The sequence below is a fragment of the Anarhichas minor genome, unplaced genomic scaffold (assembly GCF_050575085.1).
Source record: "Anarhichas minor isolate MPS153535 unplaced genomic scaffold, ASM5057508v1 ptg000042l, whole genome shotgun sequence".
NCBI lineage: Eukaryota > Metazoa > Chordata > Actinopteri > Perciformes > Anarhichadidae > Anarhichas > Anarhichas minor.
This window is the reverse complement of record NW_027466488.1, coordinates 1,932,501-1,956,200: the sequence shown is the minus strand read 5'-3', so window position 1 is coordinate 1,956,200 and position 23,700 is coordinate 1,932,501. Positions and strand designations below refer to the sequence as shown.

General features: G+C 41.6%; 2 protein-coding genes across 2 annotated transcripts in view; both read left to right on the top strand.

Annotated features, from left to right (window-relative positions):
- The first annotated feature begins 840 nt into the window (after nt 1–840).
- ipo7 (importin 7) lies at nt 841–18,236 on the top strand. Its single transcript, XM_076110317.1, has 25 exons — nt 841–1,059; nt 3,139–3,220; nt 7,801–7,957; nt 8,075–8,233; nt 8,318–8,474; nt 8,971–9,060; nt 9,192–9,286; nt 9,384–9,468; nt 9,586–9,720; nt 9,913–10,012; nt 10,110–10,186; nt 10,289–10,405; nt 11,178–11,267; nt 11,395–11,560; nt 11,689–11,849; nt 12,347–12,475; nt 13,598–13,664; nt 13,792–13,917; nt 14,062–14,159; nt 14,248–14,343; nt 14,457–14,677; nt 14,973–15,184; nt 15,289–15,495; nt 15,602–15,718; nt 16,523–18,236. The coding sequence occupies exons 1-25, from the start codon at nt 976–978 to the stop codon at nt 16,618–16,620; spliced, it is 3,126 nt and encodes a 1,041-aa protein (XP_075966432.1). The 5' UTR covers nt 841–975; the 3' UTR covers nt 16,621–18,236.
- Nucleotides 18,237–18,615: 379 nt separating this feature from the next.
- The window catches only part of tmem41b (transmembrane protein 41B), a 7,139-nt gene continuing 2,054 nt past the window's right edge, over nt 18,616–23,700 (top strand). The window contains exons 1-7 of the mRNA XM_076110318.1: nt 18,616–18,827; nt 20,498–20,615; nt 21,668–21,796; nt 22,368–22,461; nt 22,811–22,915; nt 23,226–23,364; nt 23,455–23,700. The exon at nt 23,455–23,700 is cut by the window's right edge and continues 2,054 nt beyond it. Coding sequence (XP_075966433.1) covers nt 18,731–18,827; nt 20,498–20,615; nt 21,668–21,796; nt 22,368–22,461; nt 22,811–22,915; nt 23,226–23,364; nt 23,455–23,624 — 852 coding nt within the window. The 5' untranslated portion in view covers nt 18,616–18,730 and the 3' untranslated portion in view covers nt 23,625–23,700. The remainder of the gene's footprint in view (nt 18,828–20,497; nt 20,616–21,667; nt 21,797–22,367; nt 22,462–22,810; nt 22,916–23,225; nt 23,365–23,454) is intronic.

The following is a 23,700-nucleotide window of genomic DNA, read 5'->3' as shown; positions in this document are numbered from 1 at the left end:
CTTCAACTGAAACTAAAATGTTGCATTTCGGCCTTGTATTGTTTCGAGTAAATGTGTATGAATAGGCTACTTACTGATTACTGAATGTCCAATCATCCCTCAGCACACCCTGAATAGTTGCATCATTCTTTGGAAATACCGGCATAGTTAACACGTTCTTCAGTAAGATTAAGTCAAATACATATCACTATCTTATTGACAGAAAGTTACAACAAGTCAAGTAAATTTAAGTGTTTAATTCACAGTGCCCTGACCAATGTGATAGCCTAACTATTTGTAACACTCTTTTGAAGATTGATTTAGTCAGTGTGAATTTGTTTATCTTGCTCTCATTATGTTTATTATTGTATATGTTTAGTTAGTTAATATGATGTTTGTGATTCTCCTTTTTTGATTTGTTTATAATTATGCCATATTCAACAGAAAGTATAGGGATTTAACCTTCAATGGTGACAGAGGTCTACAGACAAAATGATGGACCTCACAACTAAGTATAATCTACCATAGATTCTTATAGCTGAAGATCAAGTTCTGTATTTTGGATTATGATCAGATGAGACATACAATTCAAATCTATCCTATTTTTATAATATATAACTAATACTCTTCAGTTAAGTGCGTGAACACCTGTTGTGACCGTTTCATTGTTTGACGAATTAGTCAAAATGTTTATTTCCTTTTTTGGAATGAGGGCAACCAGCAGGGGGGTCACCTTCCCTATGTCTTTAAAGCACTGTGCATAACATTGGGCAAGTTGTACCAAAGTTACGCTGGGAACTACAATTCCCGAGGCTGTGTATTCGCCGCCGGATGTTCGTGCTGCACAAATTTGGCGCTGATCTATCCGGGTACTTTATTCACTGCTTCCTTTCGCGCCGGGTAACCGGAGAGCTGTGCGTCCATGTGCGCAGTGACTGGGAATTGCTAGACGTCTGAAATATAACAAAAATCCGAGCCGTAAGCAGAGTTCTCGTCATGGATCCTGAGTCTTTAGTCGAGGCCCTTCGGGGCACGATGGACCCCAATCTACGGGAGGCCGCGGAGAGACAGCTGAACGAGGTAAAAGTTGAGATTAGCCGTTAGTGGTGATGGAGGTAGTGGCGCGGTCCCGGGCTGGGCCTCGGCCGTTCACAACATCAAGATGGTGCGATCACGCAGGCTCTGCTACTGTGACAGACCAACGGCTACATTCCGCTACTCGACAAGTAGCGGTTATACTTCATATTATGCCCTCGTTCCTATCACCAGCGTAGAGCCGTTAGTATGAATTCAATAGTATTTTTTATTTCGATGACACTCATGTTCCAGTAACCAGCGTTAGCTTCATGTTGAGCCAGCTGTGTCGCTAATGCTAACCCAGCTAGCGCCTCACGCTCCGCTGAGGAGCTCATTATTAGCTCGTCACACACAGTTTTTGGTATAGTTTTGACTCATTTCGGAGCTGACACGACACAATAATACGTTGACAGGTGTGATAAACAACAAGTGAAGCAACCTGAAACGTGGGGCATGTGCTAGTTAGCGTATTTAACAGCAGGACACTGAGTCCTAGCCGTGTGGCTAATGTCGGCTAGCTAACTTAGCTTGTTGGGTGAGCTGCCATAGCTCCGCTACATAGCTGCTGCTCACGTGTCACTGTGACAAGCCCTGAAGTGATGACATTATTCAGCAACGCAATAACATTTTCACGGACCAACAATTTCGTTGTTGCTTGCCGTTGCCACATTTAAGTAGTGATCGGTGACTTTATAGCTACTTAATAAAATATCTAAAATTAAGTTTTACGTTAGAGTTCCACGTGAGCTACTGTTAACAGAGTTAGCAACTCTGTTGGAAAAAAGTTCTGCTCTCTCTCTCCAGTTATGTTTTACTTTTTAATTTTTAGTATGTTGCTTATTGCTAAACTTTAGAGTGTTTATAACATTTGGTGTCGTCTGCAAGCTTATGTAACGTTACTCTGTACAAATGAACTCTCAGACAGGTTCAATAGCTAAGATTGAGACTGGACTTGGTAACTTTGACTACAACTTAAACTATGGAGTCCTCTCTTGTTTGACACATAACGTTATGTATAATAAAGCAGAAATTAATAGTTTGCAAATTTCCCATAAATGTCTATCAGTTAGTATGGACGTCCTAAATATATGAACTTAGAGCCTTCATGTCATGATGCTCACAGATTGTTTTTATCACCTGTATTGATCATAAGTACATGCAGTCTTTGAATTGTTTGTTTTGAAGCCAGATTTTGAGAGACTACTTACAAATCTCAGTACCACAGCTCCACTCTCTCTATCTGTGCTAGTCACTGTGTGACATTTATCACAACCGAAGACCTATTTCATGTTTCATATTCAAGTGATAATAATCCCGGCATAGCACATGTGTGGAGTGTGTTTTTCTTCTTCCTCCATGTTTATTTTTGGCAGTGGCATTTGTCTTGGGCTGGTTTTTTGTTACACCCACACATGCATTGATAGTAATGGCTCACTTGAATGGCGTAGCTTGGAGAGTATTCCTACACAGCTGGCTGGAGTTATTGGAGTTGTGTACAGAACAAAAAGTCATGTCTACTGGAGGAGGATGGAGTAAATCTGTCGGAGTGCATGTTTTCTAAATACAGCGCTTTGCTTAGTCATAACTCCGACTTAGTTTTTTCGTGGAAAGTGGCCAGATAAAAATTGAATAAGGCTCGACAACATGTTGAGATACATTTAATTATCTTTAAAAAATATGTTGAAAGACTTGAGCTGCATTGTGAAATCAGTTGGTCATCTCATATTTATCACCTTTACATCTTCACAGGAACCAACCAATAGCAGCTTTAGTTCTGTAAGGAGGCAATAGCCCAGGACTATATGGGCTGTCAACCTTATTTTTAAAATAATGTAAAAATGCAACAAGGCAAAACATTATTCATCAATTTCAAAATATTAAGCAATAGTGATTGTGCGACACCTGTAAGCTAAACATAATGTGTGCTGAACTTGTCTAAAATACAACCTCCTGGCTTAATAACTCCAAGTAGGGTTCATACGAAACCTACTCTACACAACACTGTATGAACAATGTGATTCTTAATCTTTTCAGTGTTCTCTGACTGCTTTACATTCAGCTGTTTTCATTTCTGATTTTCAGGGTCACACCCAGGTCAACTTTGTGTCCACACTGCTGCGTGTCACCATGTCTGATCAGCTGGATTTGCCTGTCAGACAAGCAGGTGAGTCTAGACCGTGGCTTGAGAAAACAGTCCTGCAGTCTGTGAAAGATGATCTTTATATAAAACTAGATGGAACATAAAATCCCCTCTGCATATCTTATTCATCTTAAGTGTTACAGTGCTCATTGATTTAGAGTTTCTATTTGAGTGAAAACAACAAACTTGCGCTTTGATTTGGCAGCACTGTGTTGCCTCCTTCAGCGAGCCACCGTGACTTAAAAGACATTTATTTAAATGAAAGTCTTCAATGTTGCAGTTTAAAATAATCACTAAAAATAGGGATTTAGTCCCTGCTATCTTCTGGTAGCTTAAGGAGTGGGACCATTACTTCTTTACAGTCAACTGACTTGACTTAAAGCTGAGATGGAGATTGAAAACACAAACGGAGGGTTAAGGTGCTGCCAGATGTGACCTGTTAAAAACACATCTTACAGGGAAAACAACCTAATTAATTAAAAGCTATTCTCCAAAACTGTCTAAAAGCAATTACACTGGTTTGCTAATGACATTTCAAGACATTTATCAGAGGGTTGAATGTTAATTAATGACCTTCATATGCTAGGACTTTGCAATTGCGACAGATTAAATCTCCAAATAAAAATCCAGAATTAGATTGAGATAGATTTTAAGACGTAGAAATAATTATTCGTGAAGCTGGATGAATACTTCACCTTGTCGTCAATGCTCCAAACTATAAAGCGTGCAAAATAACACTTGCTGAGGAAATTAAGTTGTCCTTTTCTATTGTCAGTGTTGCTGTTATGTGGGTTGACGTTTCGGCACTGTGTGATCTACCACTTTGTATCGGACTCCAATTTTGTCCGATTGCGTTACGTGAGAAATAGACTAGATATTCTCCACGATCCCAAGGTAAACAGGTCACTTATATAATAGTTTCTGAAAAGATCATTTAGCCGTGTTGCATGACTCCCACTTGTGTTCTTGTGTGGCTAAAGTGCCTCGCTGAAGAGCAGTGGACATGTGGAATTTGTTAAATATAGCTTGTTTTGCTTCAGTTAAATGCTGCTCTGTGAGGAAGGTGTCAAGGGAGGGAAACATATGTGTTCAAAGTGAAATTCATGACCAAAGTTGTTGCAGAAAGTACACGGATAGCATCTGAATCGTTGTGTGTCCACCTCAAGTATTCGTAGCTGTAGCAGCAAATTAAGCCGATAAAGACCTGTGCTATGGTGCAATGAATTACTTTTCCATCTGTAGGAAAAATGTCTTGACGGTGTTTAAAGCAGAATAGAGGAGGAGTAGCTCCTCAGACTGCACTGATGCTGTTCTGAATCAAATTAGCTGACGGTAAATTAATTCAAGCTGACGGTATGGACTCGGTATGGACTCGCTCCAAGTTAGCGGAGGGATACCAAGAATAGCTCGAGGTTCCTTGAAGGATTCCTTTGTGACTACGTCTGGTTTTCAAAATAAGGTGGTAACAAGGGTAGGTACAAACTGGCTTATATATATTCATTATTATATTCAAAAGAAGTATACATTTTTTTTGCCTGTATCCCTTTATGCATTATAAAGAAAATACCACAAAGTTGTGAGGTTATTGTCTTTGATGTTTGTGTTGCTGGAAAATAAAGAAGAATTCCTGGCGATGACCGATAATTTGAGTTGAAGACGTCTCTGACGACATGCAAACACGAAATCAAGAATTTGACTCTCAATTATGAGATTTTCCATCGTAAAATTGACACATTTCTGCTGTGAAATGGCTTAATTTCTGAACACTATAAAGACGCATTGCTCCATTATTTCTGACAATGGTTGATTTTTGACTTCAGGACATCTCTCACTACATACAGCAATGACTTCACATCTGAAAAGAAATGTAGCTATTTCATGGTAGAAATGTTGAAATCTCTAAATTGATAATAATTCTAGTGTCTATGTAGTGAGAGATTTCTTGTGTCATTATCCAGAATAATTCATTTAATTACATTTTCATTAAATTGTTGTTTTCCAGCAGCCAAAAATCATGAATAATGACATTTCCCTCATACTTTTGTGGTGTTTTTTAAATTAATTTTTAAGGTGTACAGGTAAAATGTTTTATACCGCTTGTGAATATAATCCATTTAATATTACTTCCACATGTATTCTGTATGTATCCTTGTTAACACCTTATTTTGAACGGACGAAGTCACACAAGTATCCTTCTAACGTCACCAAGTCCGTCGCTAGCTGTCAGCTCCTTAGACTGTACATAGTATTTATATGCAGTCTTCTTTACAGTTTATGGTCAGCTGGATCTGGGTCGATTTAAGGCATTTACTATGAGTGTCGGTATATGGGTGAGGTACAACTTGAGTGTCAGCTGATTGGACCATGGAGATGCATGCTGGCATTGTACTCTGATCTCTGAGAAACATTTTAAGTAATAAGAGGAAACGACCCTTTGTTGACGACAAATTGATTATATCGTTATTCTGAGATGACGACATTTTAAAAACATGTTTGAATCATGTCCGTTTAGGGCTACATTATCTTAACTTATTGTTTTGGCACTTAGTCGATACACAAGTCCGTCGGATTGTTGTGCGTGTAGCTCCTGTCTGGCTTGATGTTGGAAAGCAGGCCAACATTAAAAAAGTGCTGTCACTCTGCTACGATCATTTCATTTGATTGGCGCTTACTACATATCTTCAGTGAATAGATGATCAAATGCTTTCATCAAAGTGGTTTTATAACGGGCAGCATCATTGAATGTGGGTTTGAGTTGTTTTTGAATCCATACTGGCAGCATGTCCGGTACATGGGGCGTTTTTGAGATCTCTGCTTCTGAGGTTTTTGCTGCCAAATGTGTTTTGTTTTTGTTTTTGATTTTAAGGTCATTTAAAATAGTTAATAGTTAAAAAAACAAATTGTTCAGATGTTATATTAGAGAGTGGCTAATCAGAATAGCTGAGTTTAATAAGCACCACTGTTATAGCTGAAGTCGGTATTTCACCACATTTATATGGCCATTTTATTTTTGGTTTAGTTTGTCCTTTTCTACCATATGTTGGCCTCTCAGCAGTTTCATTCAGCTAGTCATTTTCCTCCTGTCCATGACTCTAATTTACGCAACTGATTCCTCGTGGCTTTGCAGTGCTGGGTGATAGTGTAGTCTGGTGGTCATAAGGGGAGGGGGTTTGTGCTCTGTCAGCATTGATAGGCTGGATTATGATTGCCTCGCTAGCGGTGTAGACGTTTGTGTCAGCAGTCTGACGTTCGCCTCAGACGCCGCTCCCTGCGAGCCACAGGACTCACAGCGGGGCCCACATTGTGGAAGTGAACCCGACTCCCAGCCTGGTGCCACATTCAGAACTACAGATGGAAGAATTTATTTGATGTAAATGCAGTCAATATGATTGGTTAACATTTGGGAGTCGCATGAGGTTGTGCACCATGTATGGTTTTTAAAATTCCATACATGGTGTTCAACCTTATCTGCAGCTGCTTTACATCGGACTATCAATCACTTGCACTGGTGTATACAATAAGTTGCAACGATTTAAAATATTTAATCGCATGGATTTTTTGCGATTAATCGCATTGTTATGGCAAAGTTCAATAATGAATTCAAAAGTAGTGTATTGCTCACTTTTATTTTAAAAGTACTGCTATATGAACAAAAGTGCAATAACATTTGGTTTGCAAACACTTTAAACAGTGCTTTCTAACAGCAGTATTCCCTTTACACAGTAGCAGTTCTATCTCTTCACTATCTGTGCTCAGTGTGCTGACTGTGAAACGTTCCACTGCTGTGCAACAGGAATAAAATGTTTCAGCTAAATGTGTCTTCATGACAGTCAGAGCATGTGAATGCAGCTCTACTGTTTATCAATATGATGCCGTAACTCCGAGGTGATGATGGTTACCCAGCGATGTCCAGTAGTCTCCAGTGAGGGCAACAGCTGCTGCACGTTGTAACGCCGTCGCTTTAGTCGTCCTCTCCTTTAATACAACTCGCGTATTCTTCTTGTGATGGTGCGTCTTGAGGGAGGCTCATACGTGCCGGCATTCGTTGCGATCCTAAAGCTGCGTTCACACCAGACGCGAACACACCTTGAGAACGTTCCTCAGACCGACATCTTCCACAATACTAATCGGCTGCAGTTTGTATCCACTTCTGTGTAGCATTTGTTAGCTTGTCTTGCTTTTGTTTATCTATATTTCTCCCACACGCTGCATCAACGTAGTCTGCCGAAGACTTCCTCCACCGCTGCCAGTGAGCAACGCACTTTCAAAATAATGTAACGGACTGTCTCACCCAGCCGAGGAAACTCTGTAAACGGAGCAGGCAGGTCTACATGGATATCCCTGCTGGCCGACCGTCTGCCGAACAGCCCTGAGCTGGGCTTCAACGGGTCTTCATCTCCAATCCACATCCTGTACTTGAACCAGCGTCACTTTTCTCTCTGAAGTGCCGCGGAGTTAGCCTGCTAGCTAAACTGAGACAGATAAGCTAAGAAAGTGCACACTCACAGTCGCCGAAGCGTAAAATAGTCGTAGCGGTCCGTAGTCTATATTTTATTTTTTTGTACTGTTAAAGGGCTGACCCTTGTGGTGTTCTCTCTGTCTAGGTGTGATTTACCTGAAGAACATGATAACCCAGCACTGGAGTGACGGCGACGCTTCAGTCACAGAGACTCCTGCTGTCAACAACATCCCAGATGAGGACCGGCTGTTCATTCGAGACAACATAGTGGAGGCCATCATCCACTCCCCCGAGCGCATCAGGTAACCACACTTACACCCTGCAGGTTGAGTAGAGTGAGAGGAGCTCAGGAGATTTTGTTTTTCATCCGTTTGTCTAAATTAATCAATCAAAACATGTATTTTTTTTGAACTCGTCAGAGTCCAGTTGACGACATGTATCCACCACATGATCAAGCATGACTACCCTGGCAAGTGGACGACCATCGTGGACAAGATTGGCTTCTACCTGCAGTCGGACAACAGTGCAGGATGGCTGGGCATCTTGCTCTGCCTTTACCAGCTCGTCAAAAACTACGAGTAAGTCAGGGTTCTCAATCTAAACGTTATTTTGTATTGTAGCACATGACATGGGGGGGTTAACATTGTGCTATTGTGAAATAGATATAAGAAACCAGAAGAGCGTCAACCTCTCGTGGCTGCCATGCACATCTTCATGCCCATGCTGAAAGAACGCTTTATCCAGCTGCTCCCCGACCACTCCAGTGACTCTGTCCTCATACAAAAACAGATCTTCAAGATCCTCTATGCCCTCTTCCAGGTAATGTCACCGCTCATGGCATCTTCTCTTAGGGGGGGGGGGGGGGTGTTAAGAAGAAGAATAAAAACTTGTTTGTCTTTTTCTTCATAAAGATTTGTTTTTAAAAGCCTTTCAATAGTTTTGCTCAACCAGTAGCCGCTATAACGTGGACGGTAAAGGTGCAGTCACAGTCATGTTATACCTTACAGTAGACGTTGACACTGTCATGTTGAACATCGGGCCTCTTTTGCTCCTGTGGTGTGGGCATGCTGTCTGAAATCACACACTGGGCAGGCATTACGCCGCCGTTGTTTGGTTCAATGGGGAAAAGCAAAGTCGGCGTAACGGCAGATCTTATTTACAGCAGTATTGCGCAATCTCTGTTTTGAAAAGCACAACTTCTTTTAATAAAATAAGTATTTTAGTCTTAAATCTGTGACCCCTTTTGGTGTGAACATAACTCAATATTTGGTGTAGAAAGATGTATCCTTAAAAACGGACTTGTTCATTTCCACAGTACAACCTCCCTCTGGAACTCATCAACAGGCAGAACCTGACGGAGTGGATGGAGATCTTGAAGACAGTAGTGGATAGAGATGTGCCTCCGGTAAGGAGACACAAGTCATTCATACTGCACCAATATTGCGAATTACTCCTTACAAATGATTTGTTTGTCCAAAATGTAAACATTTGAGTTATCCACAAGCTGACTGCCAACGCTGTTTTTGGTTTGTGCAGGAGACGATGCAGGTAGATGAAGATGAGCGACCCGAGCTGCCGTGGTGGAAGTGTAAGAAGTGGGCCCTTCACATCATGGCTCGTCTGTTTGAGAGGTAAAAATCCATACACTTTTCTCTTACCTTTTTTAATTTTTTTGTAAAACGTACAAACCTGTTTAACAACGTTTGCTATATTAAACTATCTGTCCAGGTATGGAAGCCCAGGCAACACAACAAAAGAGTATGCAGAGTTTGCTGAACTTTTCCTCAAGGAATATGCAGTTCCTGCTCAACAGGTAAGGATTTCAGAGGACGTAATGTAAGCAGCAGCTCTCCAGTCGGACTGAACAGTGTGTCTTTTGAAGTGCACCTCACAAGTGTGTAAGGAATTTCTTTGTACATCTGTCTACTAGGTGCTGCTGAAAGTCTTATACCAGTTCAAGGAAAAGCAATATGTGGCTCCCAGAGTACTCCAACAGACACTCAACTACATCAACCAGGGCATAGCACATGCTCTGACGTGGAGAAACCTCAAACCACACATCCAGGTACGCATAGAACATGTCTAAATATCCTTAAAATGACAACTCTTAGATGGTAGCTGTGCAGTAACAGCACTGTGAAACTATCTTTTGATGGTCTAGTTGTCGCCAGTAGAAGCATGAAGCTAAAGCGCTGCCAATATGTACCGTTTCAGCCAACATCACTCCCTGATTGTGACTCTTTATTGTGTTTTTCAGGGCATCATTCAGGATGTGGTCTTCCCCCTCATGTGTTACACAGACAGTGATGAGGAACTGTGGCAAGAGGATCCGTACGAGTACATCCGCATGAAGTTTGGTAAGCAGAGAAAGTTGATGCCTGCCATTAACTTAAAAAGTATTATTGTGTACTCGTGATGGCCAATCATTTATCCAATCTCTGCTGTCTCCCTTAGATGTATTTGAGGACTTCATCTCTCCAACAACAGCAGCCCAGACACTCCTCTTCACTGCCTGCAACAAGAGGAAAGAGGCAAGTTGAATGTTTGTTTTTTTTGGTTAATTCAGTTCGAAGTACTGTCCCTACAATTCATATTTATTGAGGCCTAATCCGGTATGCTCTTGCTGTGTTTAGGTGCTACAAAAGACAATGGGCTTCTGCTACCAGATTCTCACTGATCCCGCCTCTGACCCCAGGAAAAAGGATGGTGCCCTCCACATGATTGGCTCTTTGGCTGAAATCCTTCTGAAGGTAAATGCCTCTCAGCCAGCTTGATAGCACCACCTCTTTGACTTTTCTACACAGAGATTATAAAACCTTTGTTTCCTTTCAGAACAGAACAGGTTTTGAACATCTGAAACGTTTTCACCGCACCTTGCTGTTTGTTTTTACCATGACAGGACAGCCCTCATGAGCATTCAGCTGGAAATTATGATCTAACAGGGGCAAGAGATAGATTTTCACCTAGAGTTAGTATGTTCAACAGGTCAAAAGTCCCTCTCTAATATCTATTTTATATCGCTCTGAAAACACCCCTTTTAAACTGATTTATTAAAGTTTCTCGCCAATAACATTTTACACGACCATAATGTGACTCATGCAAACTTCGTTAACCTTAGCTCTGTTATTTGGCCGAGCAGGACGGGTAACGGCAATGTTAACTAGCTCTTCTTCTGCCAATTTCAACTCAGGTTTGTTGTTGATAATGTAGCATTCATTATCAGGGAAAAACAGGGCGTGTCCCCAAAGGTTTGTTCGCGCTGCTAAGTATCCTCTGTGTCATGGTGCCAGTCAATGCATCCATGCTCCACGCCCAAACAAACTGAAACATGACGCATGTTAACGCTCTGACCAGGAACAGATTCTCGATTCCCATCCCTAATCTGAACCGTTTCTAGAACGTATCCAACAAAGTTGTGGATGTTTTTTTTGTGTTAAAGTTAGAAAAGTTAAACATACCGGATACTTGATGTGTTAAACTGCCTTGTGAAACTTGACAGTTTTTATTTCTTTCTCTCCACAGAAAAAGATTTATAAGGACCAGATGGAGTTCATGCTGCAGAATCACGTCTTCCCCCTGTTCCGCAGTGAACTGGGCTACATGAGAGCCAGAGTAAGTGATCATGCCCAAACAGGCAGACCTAAGACTTGGCATGATGGAATAAAGTGGCTTTGAATTGACACAAACTTGTTTTATTGTCTCAGTGCTTTGTTTTTCCTTAACCTCCGTTTTCACACAGGCCTGCTGGGTGCTGCATTACTTCTGTGAGGTGAAGTTCAAAAGTGACCAGAACCTGCAGACCGCTCTTGAGCTCACCCGCCTCTGTCTAATCAATGACAACGAGATGCCGGTTAAGGTGGAGGCTGCTATTGCCCTGCAGGTTCTCATCAGCAACCAGGAGAAAGGTGAGCAAGTCATGCCGCTGGTGTTCTACTGACGGCATTTCATACACAATCGTTCTTCTATGAAGTTTGTGTAAGTTTGTAGTTTTCTTTGAGTGTCTGAATTAACTCGTGTGTTTTTTATTCTTCAGCCAAAGAATACATCACCCCCTTCATCCGGCCAGTGATGCAGGCACTCCTGCACATCGTCAGGGAAACGGAAAACGATGACCTCACCAATGTCATACAGAAGATGATTTGTGAATACAGCGAGGAGGTGACTCCAATTGCAGTGGAGATGACACAGCACTTGGTAAGTGCAAAGCGGTAAAAGACGCAACATGTTAATGTTGTCATTTCACATAACGCCATCACTCGGTGCCTTGATAAACTTCCCCCATGGCTGTAATGTATGATAACTATCCTAGGAGAAAAACAAATGTTGAAAATGATCTATACTGCAGATGAAGTACAGGCAACCAAGATAATACTCGCCCACTGACTAATCCAAAAAGAGACAATGGTCTGGTTTTCTCTAAAACTGTAATGTGCCGGACTATAATGGCAACTACATATCCACGTTAAGGTACCAGGAATGTAATTGTCTCGACAAAATGCCAGAGAGCATGTTTGCTTATCTTCTCTTGAGCCACCAGAAGTTTGTTAAAACTTGTGCAGTCAGTTGCACAGCAGCTCTTCCTCATTTTAGAAGTTATTTTTGTCATGTGAATGCACTGATTGCAGATGTTCCCCTCTCAGAAAGCGACTGTGGACACAATCATAATAGTCTCTGTGTTTGCTCTTTGTCAGGCTATGACGTTCAACCAGGTGATTCAGACAGGCCCTGATGAGGAGGGAGGAGATGACAAGGCGGTGACGGCCATGGGCATCCTCAACACCATTGACACATTGCTAAGTGTGGTGGAGGACCACAAAGAGGTAAGCAGCATATAGCACTAAGCGTGCTGCCCACACACACGCACAGTCTTCGGGCCGATCACTTATCTCGGTGCCACTTCCTCTGCAGAAGCAGCTCTGGTCTGCTGTAGAGTTCCTGCCAACACACTTCAGCCACCCACCAACTCCTGGGAACACGCTCTGTTCTCACTGTGTTCAAAGTGACTCAGACGCTGAGGCAGACGCTAGATATATCGCCACCATGTCTGATTAAACACAGGAGTGCTTGTGCTCGAAGCCATTGGATTTGACCAAGCATTACTTTACACTGAGGATAATTAACTCCTTGATGGTTCAACAGTTTAGTTTTCAGTGATACGTCAATGCATGTCACTTCACTACAAAGAATTGGAATCACTTTTATTTGACCAATGAATTGGACATTACAGGATTGAAACACCAGGTACATGAAAAACATTAATGGAGACGAGGTGCCTATCCTCGTTGCTTCTAATTGATTTGACTCAAAATGTAGTATGGCTGGTTGGTTGTTATTGAATCAACATTCAGTTTTATAATGTTGCATTACAAACATTTGGTTAAAATATGCTTTAAAACGGTTTTTTTACCGTTTGAAGTCGGCAGCATACTGTGTATGCATCAACATTAATTATGAGTTATTTTCAGACGGAGAAGCTCTGTGTGCATGCGCTGCACTGTCTCAGATGCTGAAATGCTGCGGAGGAGATCGATAGACAGTATCAGCAAAGCCAGGTCTTTTCTATTATGTTGGAACAGGCTACATGTCTGTTTATTTATTATTTGTTTATAAGCCTACAAATGAGCAAGTTCGTTTTTCTGGGATATTGCAGTAATTTGTTAGATGTGATTATTGTACTTTTTGTAGCTGTTTCCATTTTAATAATAAAAGGGAAATCCTGGAAGTACAATTTTTTTTTTTCCCTCATCTCTCATTAGACACTAAGAGCAAATCTCCTCTCCCATCGCTCTTTTATTTTTAACTCGAGCTCGATGGCTGCAACGGGATGCTCCGTGTGTTTGTAGTACAGGGAACATGCTGTTCTGTATTTGATGAAGGCAGCTTTATCTTCTATGTTCTGTTGATTTAAGTCCTCATTGCCTTTAACCCTCGTGCTGTTTCAGATCACCCAGCAGCTGGAGGGCATCTGTCTGCAGGTGATCGGCACTGTCTTGCAGCAACATGTACTGGGTAAGCAGGTCCATCCACATTCCACCAGCATGTTGCACTACAACTGTCTGTCGGCCTTTGAGACTATTGATAAACAGACTATATTTACCTACAGTGACTCACTTGTCTTGACCTTTTCTTTTCCCAGAGTTCTACGAGGAGATCTTGTCCTTGGCTCACAGCCTGACCTGCCAGCAGGTGTCGGCACAGATGTGGCAGCTCCTTCCACTGGTGTATGAAGTCTTCCAGCAAGATGGATTTGACTACTTCACAGGTGTGTGTGTGGTTGGCTAAGAACCAGATTTTAAGTTGTAAAATAAAAAGGATCATTAGTACCGGATCCATACTCTGTAACGGCCAATCTTCAATAATATAATTTAGCTGTAAACTCAGCTGTGGGAAAATGTTTCTGTTTCAGATATGATGCCGCTTCTTCACAACTATGTCACAGTGGACACAGATACTCTCCTATCTGACACCAAATACCTGGAGATCATCTATAGCATGTGCAAGAAGGTACAATGATGCAGAACTGTGTTTCCAGCTAATTATTTGAGGTGGTTGGTGTATTAGGAGGTCCACCTGAGTCTGTCACTTCACTCAGGTGCTGACAGGTGATCCTGGCGAGGACCCAGAGTGCCATGCAGCCAAGCTACTGGAGGTGATCATTCTGCAGTGCAAAGGTCGAGGCATTGACCAGGTCAGTATCTTAACAAGTTTACACCTCAAACTAGTTAACTGTAAAGCTACAACCAGAAAAGTAAAGTAATAGCAAGTTTATCTTCAATAGAGCTCAACGGTCTGTTGTTTCAGGTCGTGCCGTTGTTTGTGGCTGCTGCGTTGGAGCGTTTGACGCGGGAGGTGAAGACCAGCGAGCTGAGGACTATGTGCCTGCAGGTGGCTATCGCCGCACTTTACTACAGCCCCCCTCTTCTCCTCAACACTCTGGAGAACCTACGCTTTCCAAACAACACGGAGCCTATCACTAACCACTTCATAACCCAGTGGCTCAAAGATGTGGACTGCTTCCTTGGGTAAGAGTTTCATGAGTATTTCAACAGTGTAAATAAGCACTCGAGTACACTCAGTCCTGACTGTTAAAAGAGTTTCTAAATCTGCCAATACATGTCTTGAGCCTGCTATTAATCATATTCAATGTCATACTTTTCAAATGTATGAACTATGGCTGCAACTACTGTAACTTTGTTTTACCGTTAATCTTTTGAAGATGTTAAATGCTGGTCTCTCGGGCTCTTTTGTTCAGTCGGCTAGTAACAGAAATTTCACAACTGTTAACAAAAGGTTTTGTGTTCCCCTTGCTCCCCTCAGCCTTCATGACAGGAAGATGTGCATACTTGGAATTTGTGCGCTCATTGACCTCGAGCAGAGGCCTCTGGCTGTCAACCAGGTGGCCATCCAGCTTCTCCCAGCAGCCATCCTTCTGTTCAATGGCCTCAAGAGGGCGTATGCCTGTCGAGCGGAGCACGAGAATGACGAAGATGATGACGATGAAGATGGGGAGGACGACGACGAAAACAACGGTAGGTTAATAGTGTTGATATATTCAGTGTTGCATCAGCCAAGTTCAGTATTCCTCTGCAAGGCGAGTGTATTAACGTGTTCCCTTGACTCTGAATGACTGCAGCCGAGCTGGGCAGTGACGAGGACGACATTGATGAGGAAGGCCAGGAGTACCTGGAGATGCTGGCAAAGCAGGCGGGAGAGGACGGAGACGACGAGGACTGGGAGGAGGATGATGCTGAGGAGACGGCACTCGAGGGCTACACTACAGCTGTAGATGATGAAGACAACCTAGTGGACGAGTATCAGATCTTCAAAGCCATACTACAGAGTAAGAGGACGGCCTGCTGATGTGAAAGCTTGTGATGAGCAAAAAGAGATTTAAATAGCTTTGTGAAACAAGTATGGATCACTAATCGTACTTTACTGTGATGCAGATATCCAGAGCCGTGACCCAGCATGGTACCAGGCACTAACACAGACCCTTGACGAGGATCAGGGCAAACACCTTCAGGACATTGGCACACTTGCAGACCAGAGACGGGCAGCACATGGTGAGCGTCTGCTGAGACTGCAATCCAAATTTCCAATTAAACTCTGATGCGGCACTTCAGTCTGACAATAAAGCAAATTGTTTTTTACATGCTACTACTATTTCCTGCTTTTTTTTTTTTATTGAGTTCTGTTGCTTTTTTTTATTTTTTATTTTATTTTAAATGTTCTTATAAATGCAATTTCATCGAAACATTGACCTGGAGTAAAATAACTATAGTATTCATAGCCTTTATCCAATTACACTATACAGTCCAGCATGTTGCAATCAGCCACCTTTGTGCCTTTTTTATGGGCACTAAGATATGAATCTGGGATGATTATTTAAGAAATAGAATCATAATTAAATGTTTGTTAAAATCCAAGTTCAATTGTAAAATGCCAATACACTGTGGATCGTTCTGCCTGCATGGCTTTTGTTAACGCTTGTGGCCTAAAGTGTAGGAGCTGTCGAAGAACCGCAGTGTCCAGTGTTTGAGTGTGTTGTTCCCAATATCTCTCTCCTCATTCCTGTTATCTGTCTGACGAATAATAAAGTCATAAAATGCCCCAAAACGCGTTGGATCACACTGTGTGGCACCTAGTCTTGTCTCCAAATGCTGTTCCTGTGTTCTGTGGACAGGGAAGAGATTTAAAAGCCTTATACACGTGGCGACATGTCGTCTTTCTCGGGCCGTCTGACCGGTTGAAAATGGCCAACTTTTAGGGGTGGTCTAGCACCAGCTGTGTACATGAGCAGTAAACAAGACTTCCCGTGAGGTCACATCTGTGGTTTTTAAGCACTGTTGCTTGTTATCTTATTGCAGAATCCAAGATGATCGAGAAACACGGCGGGTACAAGTTCACAGCGCCAGTGGTGCCATCTACTTTCAACTTTGGAGGCACTGCTCCAGGAATGAATTGAGTCATCCGTTCTACTTTTTATTACTCTGTGACTGATTGTAGTGAAGTGAAAAAAAGCTTGTGTTGTTCCCTTAAGTAGTGGTTCCGGAACTGGTTCTTCTCAGTCATTCTTCAATCTGTCAAACGGGGGAAATAGCACCGGAAGATGTGGGAAAGCAACTAAAATGCAACCAATGGCTGGGGAAAACAAACCAAGAACTTGAGCACGATGCAGGAGAAGAAGCTCTGAACAACGTTGTCTTCTGGAGCCCAATGTGGTGGGGATACCATGGCGGCAACTCTTTTGTTTTTTTTCCCACTTAAACAAATTTGGGGGATTGACAGTTAGAAATTGATGATGGGACTAAATATTTCATTATCACTGTTGTGGCCAAATGGCCGTAATAAGATTATACCTCTGGTAGTGGTGATATCTACATTATTTTCTGCATAAACAAACGCTCATGTTTATGTACATACAAGCCAAGGTTATTGATTTTTCAAGTAGCCTTGAAAAACCACCAGAGGCATTTGTAAGGTGTTAACAGCTGTATTCATATGTAGCATATTGGATACTTCATAGCACTATGTGATGCCTGATCTCTGTAAATTAATGACTAGCACTTTCATATTGTTCAGGTATCCTAGCCTTCTGTATCAGACTGCAAATTTTTTTAATTGAAGACTATTTAAAGTGATAAACAGCTGTAACTTTGTTACTTTGCAAGCGACTTCTGTAACGGCTGGTTGTCAAGCATCTGGTTACAGAGTGGATCAGTGAGCAACTCGGAAACTATTGATTTCAGGAAAAGGAGAGGATGCTCTTGGTGTTCAGTGTGGCTACAGGACATGTTTGTGAGCACTGAAAGTACAATTGAATACATCATTGAAGCGTGTACAATTGGACTTATCGTGAAGGTCTCAAGCTTTTGGTTGGTGTATGGATGAACCATCTATATATACAACAACATATTAAAAAAAAAAAAAAAAATGCTGAGGGATTCCATGACCCGCGTGTTTCCTTATACAGGCGTATGTATTTTCCTACTTTATAAGTAAGTGGTTAATATTTTCAGATGACTTTTTGTAAACACAAGCCTGGTTCCACGTAGCGACTCTGAAGCAAAGATATAATCAAAGGATCACAGTGACGGCTTGATTCTAAAGTTTCCGTCGCGTCCGAGACGAGCAGCCCGGTGAGTTGTCCAGCAACATGTAGAAAGACATAACGGGCACTGGACAGAGGATATGACGGCACTGCAGTTTTACGGAGCCCATAATCGATGCTGAATAGGCCTTTACTGTCAAAGAAAACACTGGCATGTCTCTAGGAAAAGCACAGGTGTAAAAGTTATGGTAAACCATAGCAGAATTCATTTACATGCTCTGGGCCCTTTATTGCGACTTAGTCAGTTTACTGAGACACATGAATAGAAGAACGGAAATTGGGGTTTATGCTCCACTAAAACAACCGCTGACATGCTGTTTAAGATGATCTTTATTCCCTAAACTCTGGGCCCTGTTTTGGGTAAAAGTATAGTTTTAAGACCCATTATTTAACTTGTGTTCTTATATTCTGTGTATTTCTAAAGTAATTGTGGTTGATCACGCATTGCATAAAGAATTGGAGGAACACTGGTTAATAGAGACCTGCCTGCTCATTTTTGCCCTGTGGCCCACTGAGTTTAATAAGGTTATACATTTCCAAAAAACTTGACACTTGCCAATTAAGGGTCGAATTTAGTTTTGTCCTTCAAAATTATTTTACTAGACCAAGTAAGTTAGTAACTGAAGCTGTGAGATTAATGAAGCTGAATAAAAGGTATTCTGTTCATTAGATATGTAAAACATTTTAAACATTTCACTCACTACTTTATATGAAATGCAATGCACCGACTTACACAGTCGCCGCATTACACACCACGTGTCACTGTTTAAAGGTTAATAACGGAGACACCGCTGGGGGCGCTGTCGTGGATACTACAGGGTTTTGTGCTGAGACGTGAAGGTGAAAGGTCAGCCTGTGTCACGTGTCATTGGGCTGTCACCTCACCGGTGTTACTCCACCCGACCGGCTGTTGCCGTTACACACGTCGGTACCCGAGCAGACCTCAACGCTATCCAAGTGAAAAATGGCCAAAAAGCGGAAGGAAAGACGAGAGAACGACGGTTTGTCCTCGACACAAGAGGAGGTGAAGGCGAATGCTGGTTCCTCAGAAGCACTGAAAGGTGGGTCCTGGTTCCGGTTCTGTGGTGGCTAACTGTTAACATGAATGTAGAGCAAAAGCGGAGGAAAGGAAATCCTTCCAACGTGCATATACATATATTGAGCAATATAACGACTTTGCGACATCATTTCTGCTTTGCGGTCAAGCGGATTGCAGAACCGGAGCTAACGTAAAGCTAACGTTGGCCGAAAACTAGCCGACTACGACTCCGGTGGCTAACGCTATAAAGCTAGTTAATGAAGATTATAACGCTGTCCCGTTAGCTAACCTACACACCAAGCCATGTTGATGAGCCTTAGTACGGGGCTGAATGTGATTAAGTTGTCACGAATATTAAAACGAGGGTAAAATCTATTTTTGTGAGCTAGGCTAACGTTAGCTGTTTAATTAACAAAGACCGTCCAACGAGCCGTGGTCTCGTCTTTACGTTACTCGGTAACAATACATCACTGTGAAGAAAATGTTACTTAGGTTAAAGTACGTTTTGTCAGATGTACTGAAAGAATCATAACTAAATGTACTCTGTGCTGAAAAGTAGCCCCATTGATTGTTATACTAATATGAATTATTTTGTACATTTGCTGTTATAATTATTCTTATTATTATTATGTCTGCTGCATTAATGTGTAAGAAGCATTTTACTGTTGTAGTTGCTCGAGGTGGAGCTAATTTGAACCATTTTCTATACTGTTGCATAGTTTAATCTATAACAATGCACCACATTTGATAAATTAACTATGTTATGTATTTAATATCCTAATTTGTTTTGTAACTACAGCTGTCGATAAATATAGTGGAGTTAAAAGTACAATTTCGCCCCTCTGAAATGTTGTGTAATAGAAGTGTTATGCTGCATGAAAAGGAAGTACTCTATTAAAGGAGAAGTCCCTAAAAACTGTACTGAAGTACAATCTTATGCAAATTAGTTACATTCCACCAGGTGCGCCTGCAGAAAACCAGAACGTGTACACCCTTTTTTCAGACGGAAGGTCGTGAAGTAATAAGAAATAAATCAAATAAAAAACATTTCCCAAACCCTGAAACCAGGATTTCAAAAGGGAAGTACTTAGTTGCTGATCAGATTACACTATTACAAAATTATGCGAAATTGTCCTAATAACAAAACGCAACATATTTGTGTGTTAATAACATGAAAACAATTATTTCCTTATTGTGTCCGTCCACATAAATCACCACATAAGCATTTTCTTTACTTTGACTTGTAATTGATTTCATCAGTTTCACAACTGTCGCTTGTTCTTTGAAACCCAAAGTCTGGAGGAATACGAATGTCTTGTTTTCAAAGATCTGTATTAAGTTTCCCTCGTTCATCTCTCAATTACATATCCAGAGTCCTGTAGTTGGTTAAAAAACAACAACTAAACACCCTAATTTCCTTTAACACGACGCGTCTTTCTGACACATGAACTTAACCGTTGCTACCGTTGTCCCTCTCCGTGAAGTCTTTAATGAGAGCATGATTTAACAGACCAGCTCAGAAACAGCAGGAGTCTGTCTCAAGGGGGGGGAGTTCACTTCCCTGTAGGGGCTTGAACAAGTGATGCAAAATTAATGAGCAGATTACACCGGGCTCCCTGGTAGCTAGTTTGTCTGTTTTTTTTAGAGTAACTTCTTGATTTCTTTGTTAAATAAGTTCTATTTCCCCAACAGAGGCTCAGCACACTGAAGGCGGCTCTGCACGCATGTCTCTCCTGATTCTGCTTTCTATCTTCACATTTGCGGCCTCAGTCATGTACCTGGTCTACAGGAACTTCCCAGAGCTTCCTGAGTAAGTTATCTCCCCCACCCACCCACATGTTACCAAATGTAATCATCCACAGAGCCATGTTCATTACCCTTAAAATCTAAGATGCATTTTTGAGCAGTCACAAAACGATTTGCTCATAGTGCAGTGGATTTGTAAGTGTGGTAATGAAGCTGTGACTCTCATGATTACCAAAATGTATTCCGTGCTGCTGCTTCCCAAGTGGGGATATATTACTTTAACTAAAACTAAACTTAGCTGACTGAGTGGTAATGATAGACATAGAAGACTAAATAGGATGTCATAAATAGTTAAATTCAAAAACAATGTTGAAGTGTAACAGTTTCTGATTTGCTTATAGTTTTGTACTCAATGCATGTCATTAAAAGTAGGGGCTGTTTTAACACCCTTTAGTACTACACAGGGTAACACATTAGTAACAAACACATGTACTTAGAGACATTACAGGAGAAGATAATACCAGGTAATATGAAGGCTAAAATATAGACACATGCCAGAAAATATCATACAAATTTGTACTGATTTATCTGTAGATTTTTTTAAAAAGCTGTCGCAAAAGCTTAATCACCTTTTTAGTTGTCAGCCTTGAGTTAGAATACCTCATGTCCTTCACTCTGAGGACCTGAGGCTCATGGTTGTACCAATGTAATGCCAGTAAAAAGTAAATGATTTAGGTAAATCCTGAAGTTAACAGGTCACCTAACAAAGAGCCCAGTCACAGTGTCGGGTCTACATAATGTTGTTGTTGCGCTCGAGGTGTGGAGTAGTGTGAGTCGAGCGAGTGAAGACAGGCTGAGGCAGGTAAAGGTAACACTCGTGGTCGGGTGACGTTTCCTTAGTTTGCAGGAGTTGCCTGATTTCGGCAGTATTTCTATGCCAAGAGAAGATCAAACTGAGCTACTCATTTTGACATGATGCTCAAAATCCAGAGGTGACGTAAGCATTTTGAGCAATCAAGTTTTGGTATGCATTGTACTGTGATGAAAACAAACGAATATGTTTGTGAGAAATATGTAATGACTGAAGTTTTTTTTTTTGTTTGTTTGTTTTTCCAGTGATGAAATGGAGAAAATCAAGATCCCTAAAGACATGGATGATGCCAAAGCTTTGGGAACCGTGTTGTCCAAATACAAAGACACGTACTACTCCCAAGTGTTGGTGGCCTACTTTGCGACATATGTTTTGTATCCTTGGATATCTATCTACCTGCCCATCTTAGCCTAGCTTCCTACTGGGCTGTGTCTTCAGAACTGCCTTGCTGGAATTCAGGTCTTTAAAGAAGGTATGGATCGAAGTGAGAACAACAATTTAGTGAACTTGTTGATAACTGGGGTCAGGCCTCTGAATCTGCTCAAACAATAGAACCATGGCGCCCAGCCATGTCTTGTTTCATGTAAAGACATGTATGGGATCGTTGGCTGGGATGTGCAGACAGTCAGTTCTTAAGCAACTCACATTTTAAGAGAAAGATTTTCAGTTCAGTTGACCTTTCCATCAGGACTGACAGTATAGTATGGTGTAGAACTAGCTGGAGACGTGCTCAACATTTCAGGAAAATACTGTTTTCTATCCTTTTGTGCATTTCTTTCTCCCGTAACATTGACCGTATCAAATCACATATTCTACAGAAAGACCAGCAGGCTAGAGGACTCGGAGGAATATATGCTTTTGATGTATTTATTATTATTATTTGTCTGTTACTATTGTTAATTGATCTTGTTTTTGCAAAGTGGGTTACCTTAACGCTTTTGTCAGCCTGCAGACATTTGCAATCCCTGGATCCATCTTCCTCAGCATCTTGTCTGGGTACCTTTACCCGTTCCCCTTGGCTCTGTTCTTAGTATGCTTGGTGAGTGAGGAAGGCCGGTATCAAGTGTGTGATTCAAAACAAATGCTGTATTTTGTATGATGAGCAACTGTGCACTGGAATAGTAACATGCTCTCTTTTACATTAATGCGTCATGCCTCTTAAATATCCATTTTTAATATCCAGTTCAATGAAGTCATAATTGAATCTGGCAGGCGTTGGTACGGACAACACTGTAAAGATACGGCCCCCTCTATCCTTAGTCAGTTGTGGCCACTCTATTACTATTTTTCAGTTCAATTTCTAGAGTGACAATGATTTTAGGCAAGGTGTGTGCGTGTGGATTAGAAGTAACCAATGTTTTCTTGCTGTGTGTGTTTTCTGTTGGCAGTGCTCTGGCCTTGGTGCTTCCTTCTGCTATATGCTGTCATATCTGGTGGGCAGACCCATTGTCTACAAATACCTCACAGAGAGAGCACACAAATGGTCCCAGCAGGTAAAAGCCTAATAACTGAGTTTGTACTTTGAATCGAAGGTGTATTTGTTTGAGCAATTTTATGTTTTCTGTTTGTTCACACTGCATGAATGCTGTTAATTCAGCTTTAAGTGGAATTCTGAAACGCTGAAGTTGGATTTACCAAAAATAAATACTGGTATTGCAAAATGGTATAACTGTTACTGAAATAACCATTACGACAAAAGTGCTCATATTGTTAATATCAACTGATCCTTGTAAAATCCTCAGGTGGGAACTGCTGGTAATCAGGTTACTCACTGACATTCTGCTCATGACTCTTTGCTGGCAGATTGAAAAACATCGAGATCATTTAATCAATTACATCATCTTCCTGAGGATAACCCCCTTTCTTCCCAACTGGTTCATCAACATCACCTCACCGGTCATCAATGTGCCTTTGGGGGTTTTCTTCATCGGTACCTTTCTTGGTAAGACTTGTCTCCTTCTTCTGACTGTCTGTACTATATTTTGGTATTGTTTGTTGTCGTTGACTCACCTGTAACCTGGCTTACTCACAGGAGTGGCCCCGCCATCCTTTGTAGCGATCAACGCGGGGACAACACTGTACAAACTGACCACAGCTGGCGAGGCCGTGTCCTGGAACTCTCTGGCTGTGCTCGGTGTACTTGCTGTGCTCTCCATCTTGCCTGTGTGCTTCCAGAAAAAGCTGCAGAAGAAACTAGCGTAGAACATGAAACACCTCAGCACCTCATCTGCTGGCTGATCCCTGGCGTCCCCCCAACCCCCCCCCCCCCCTCGGCTCA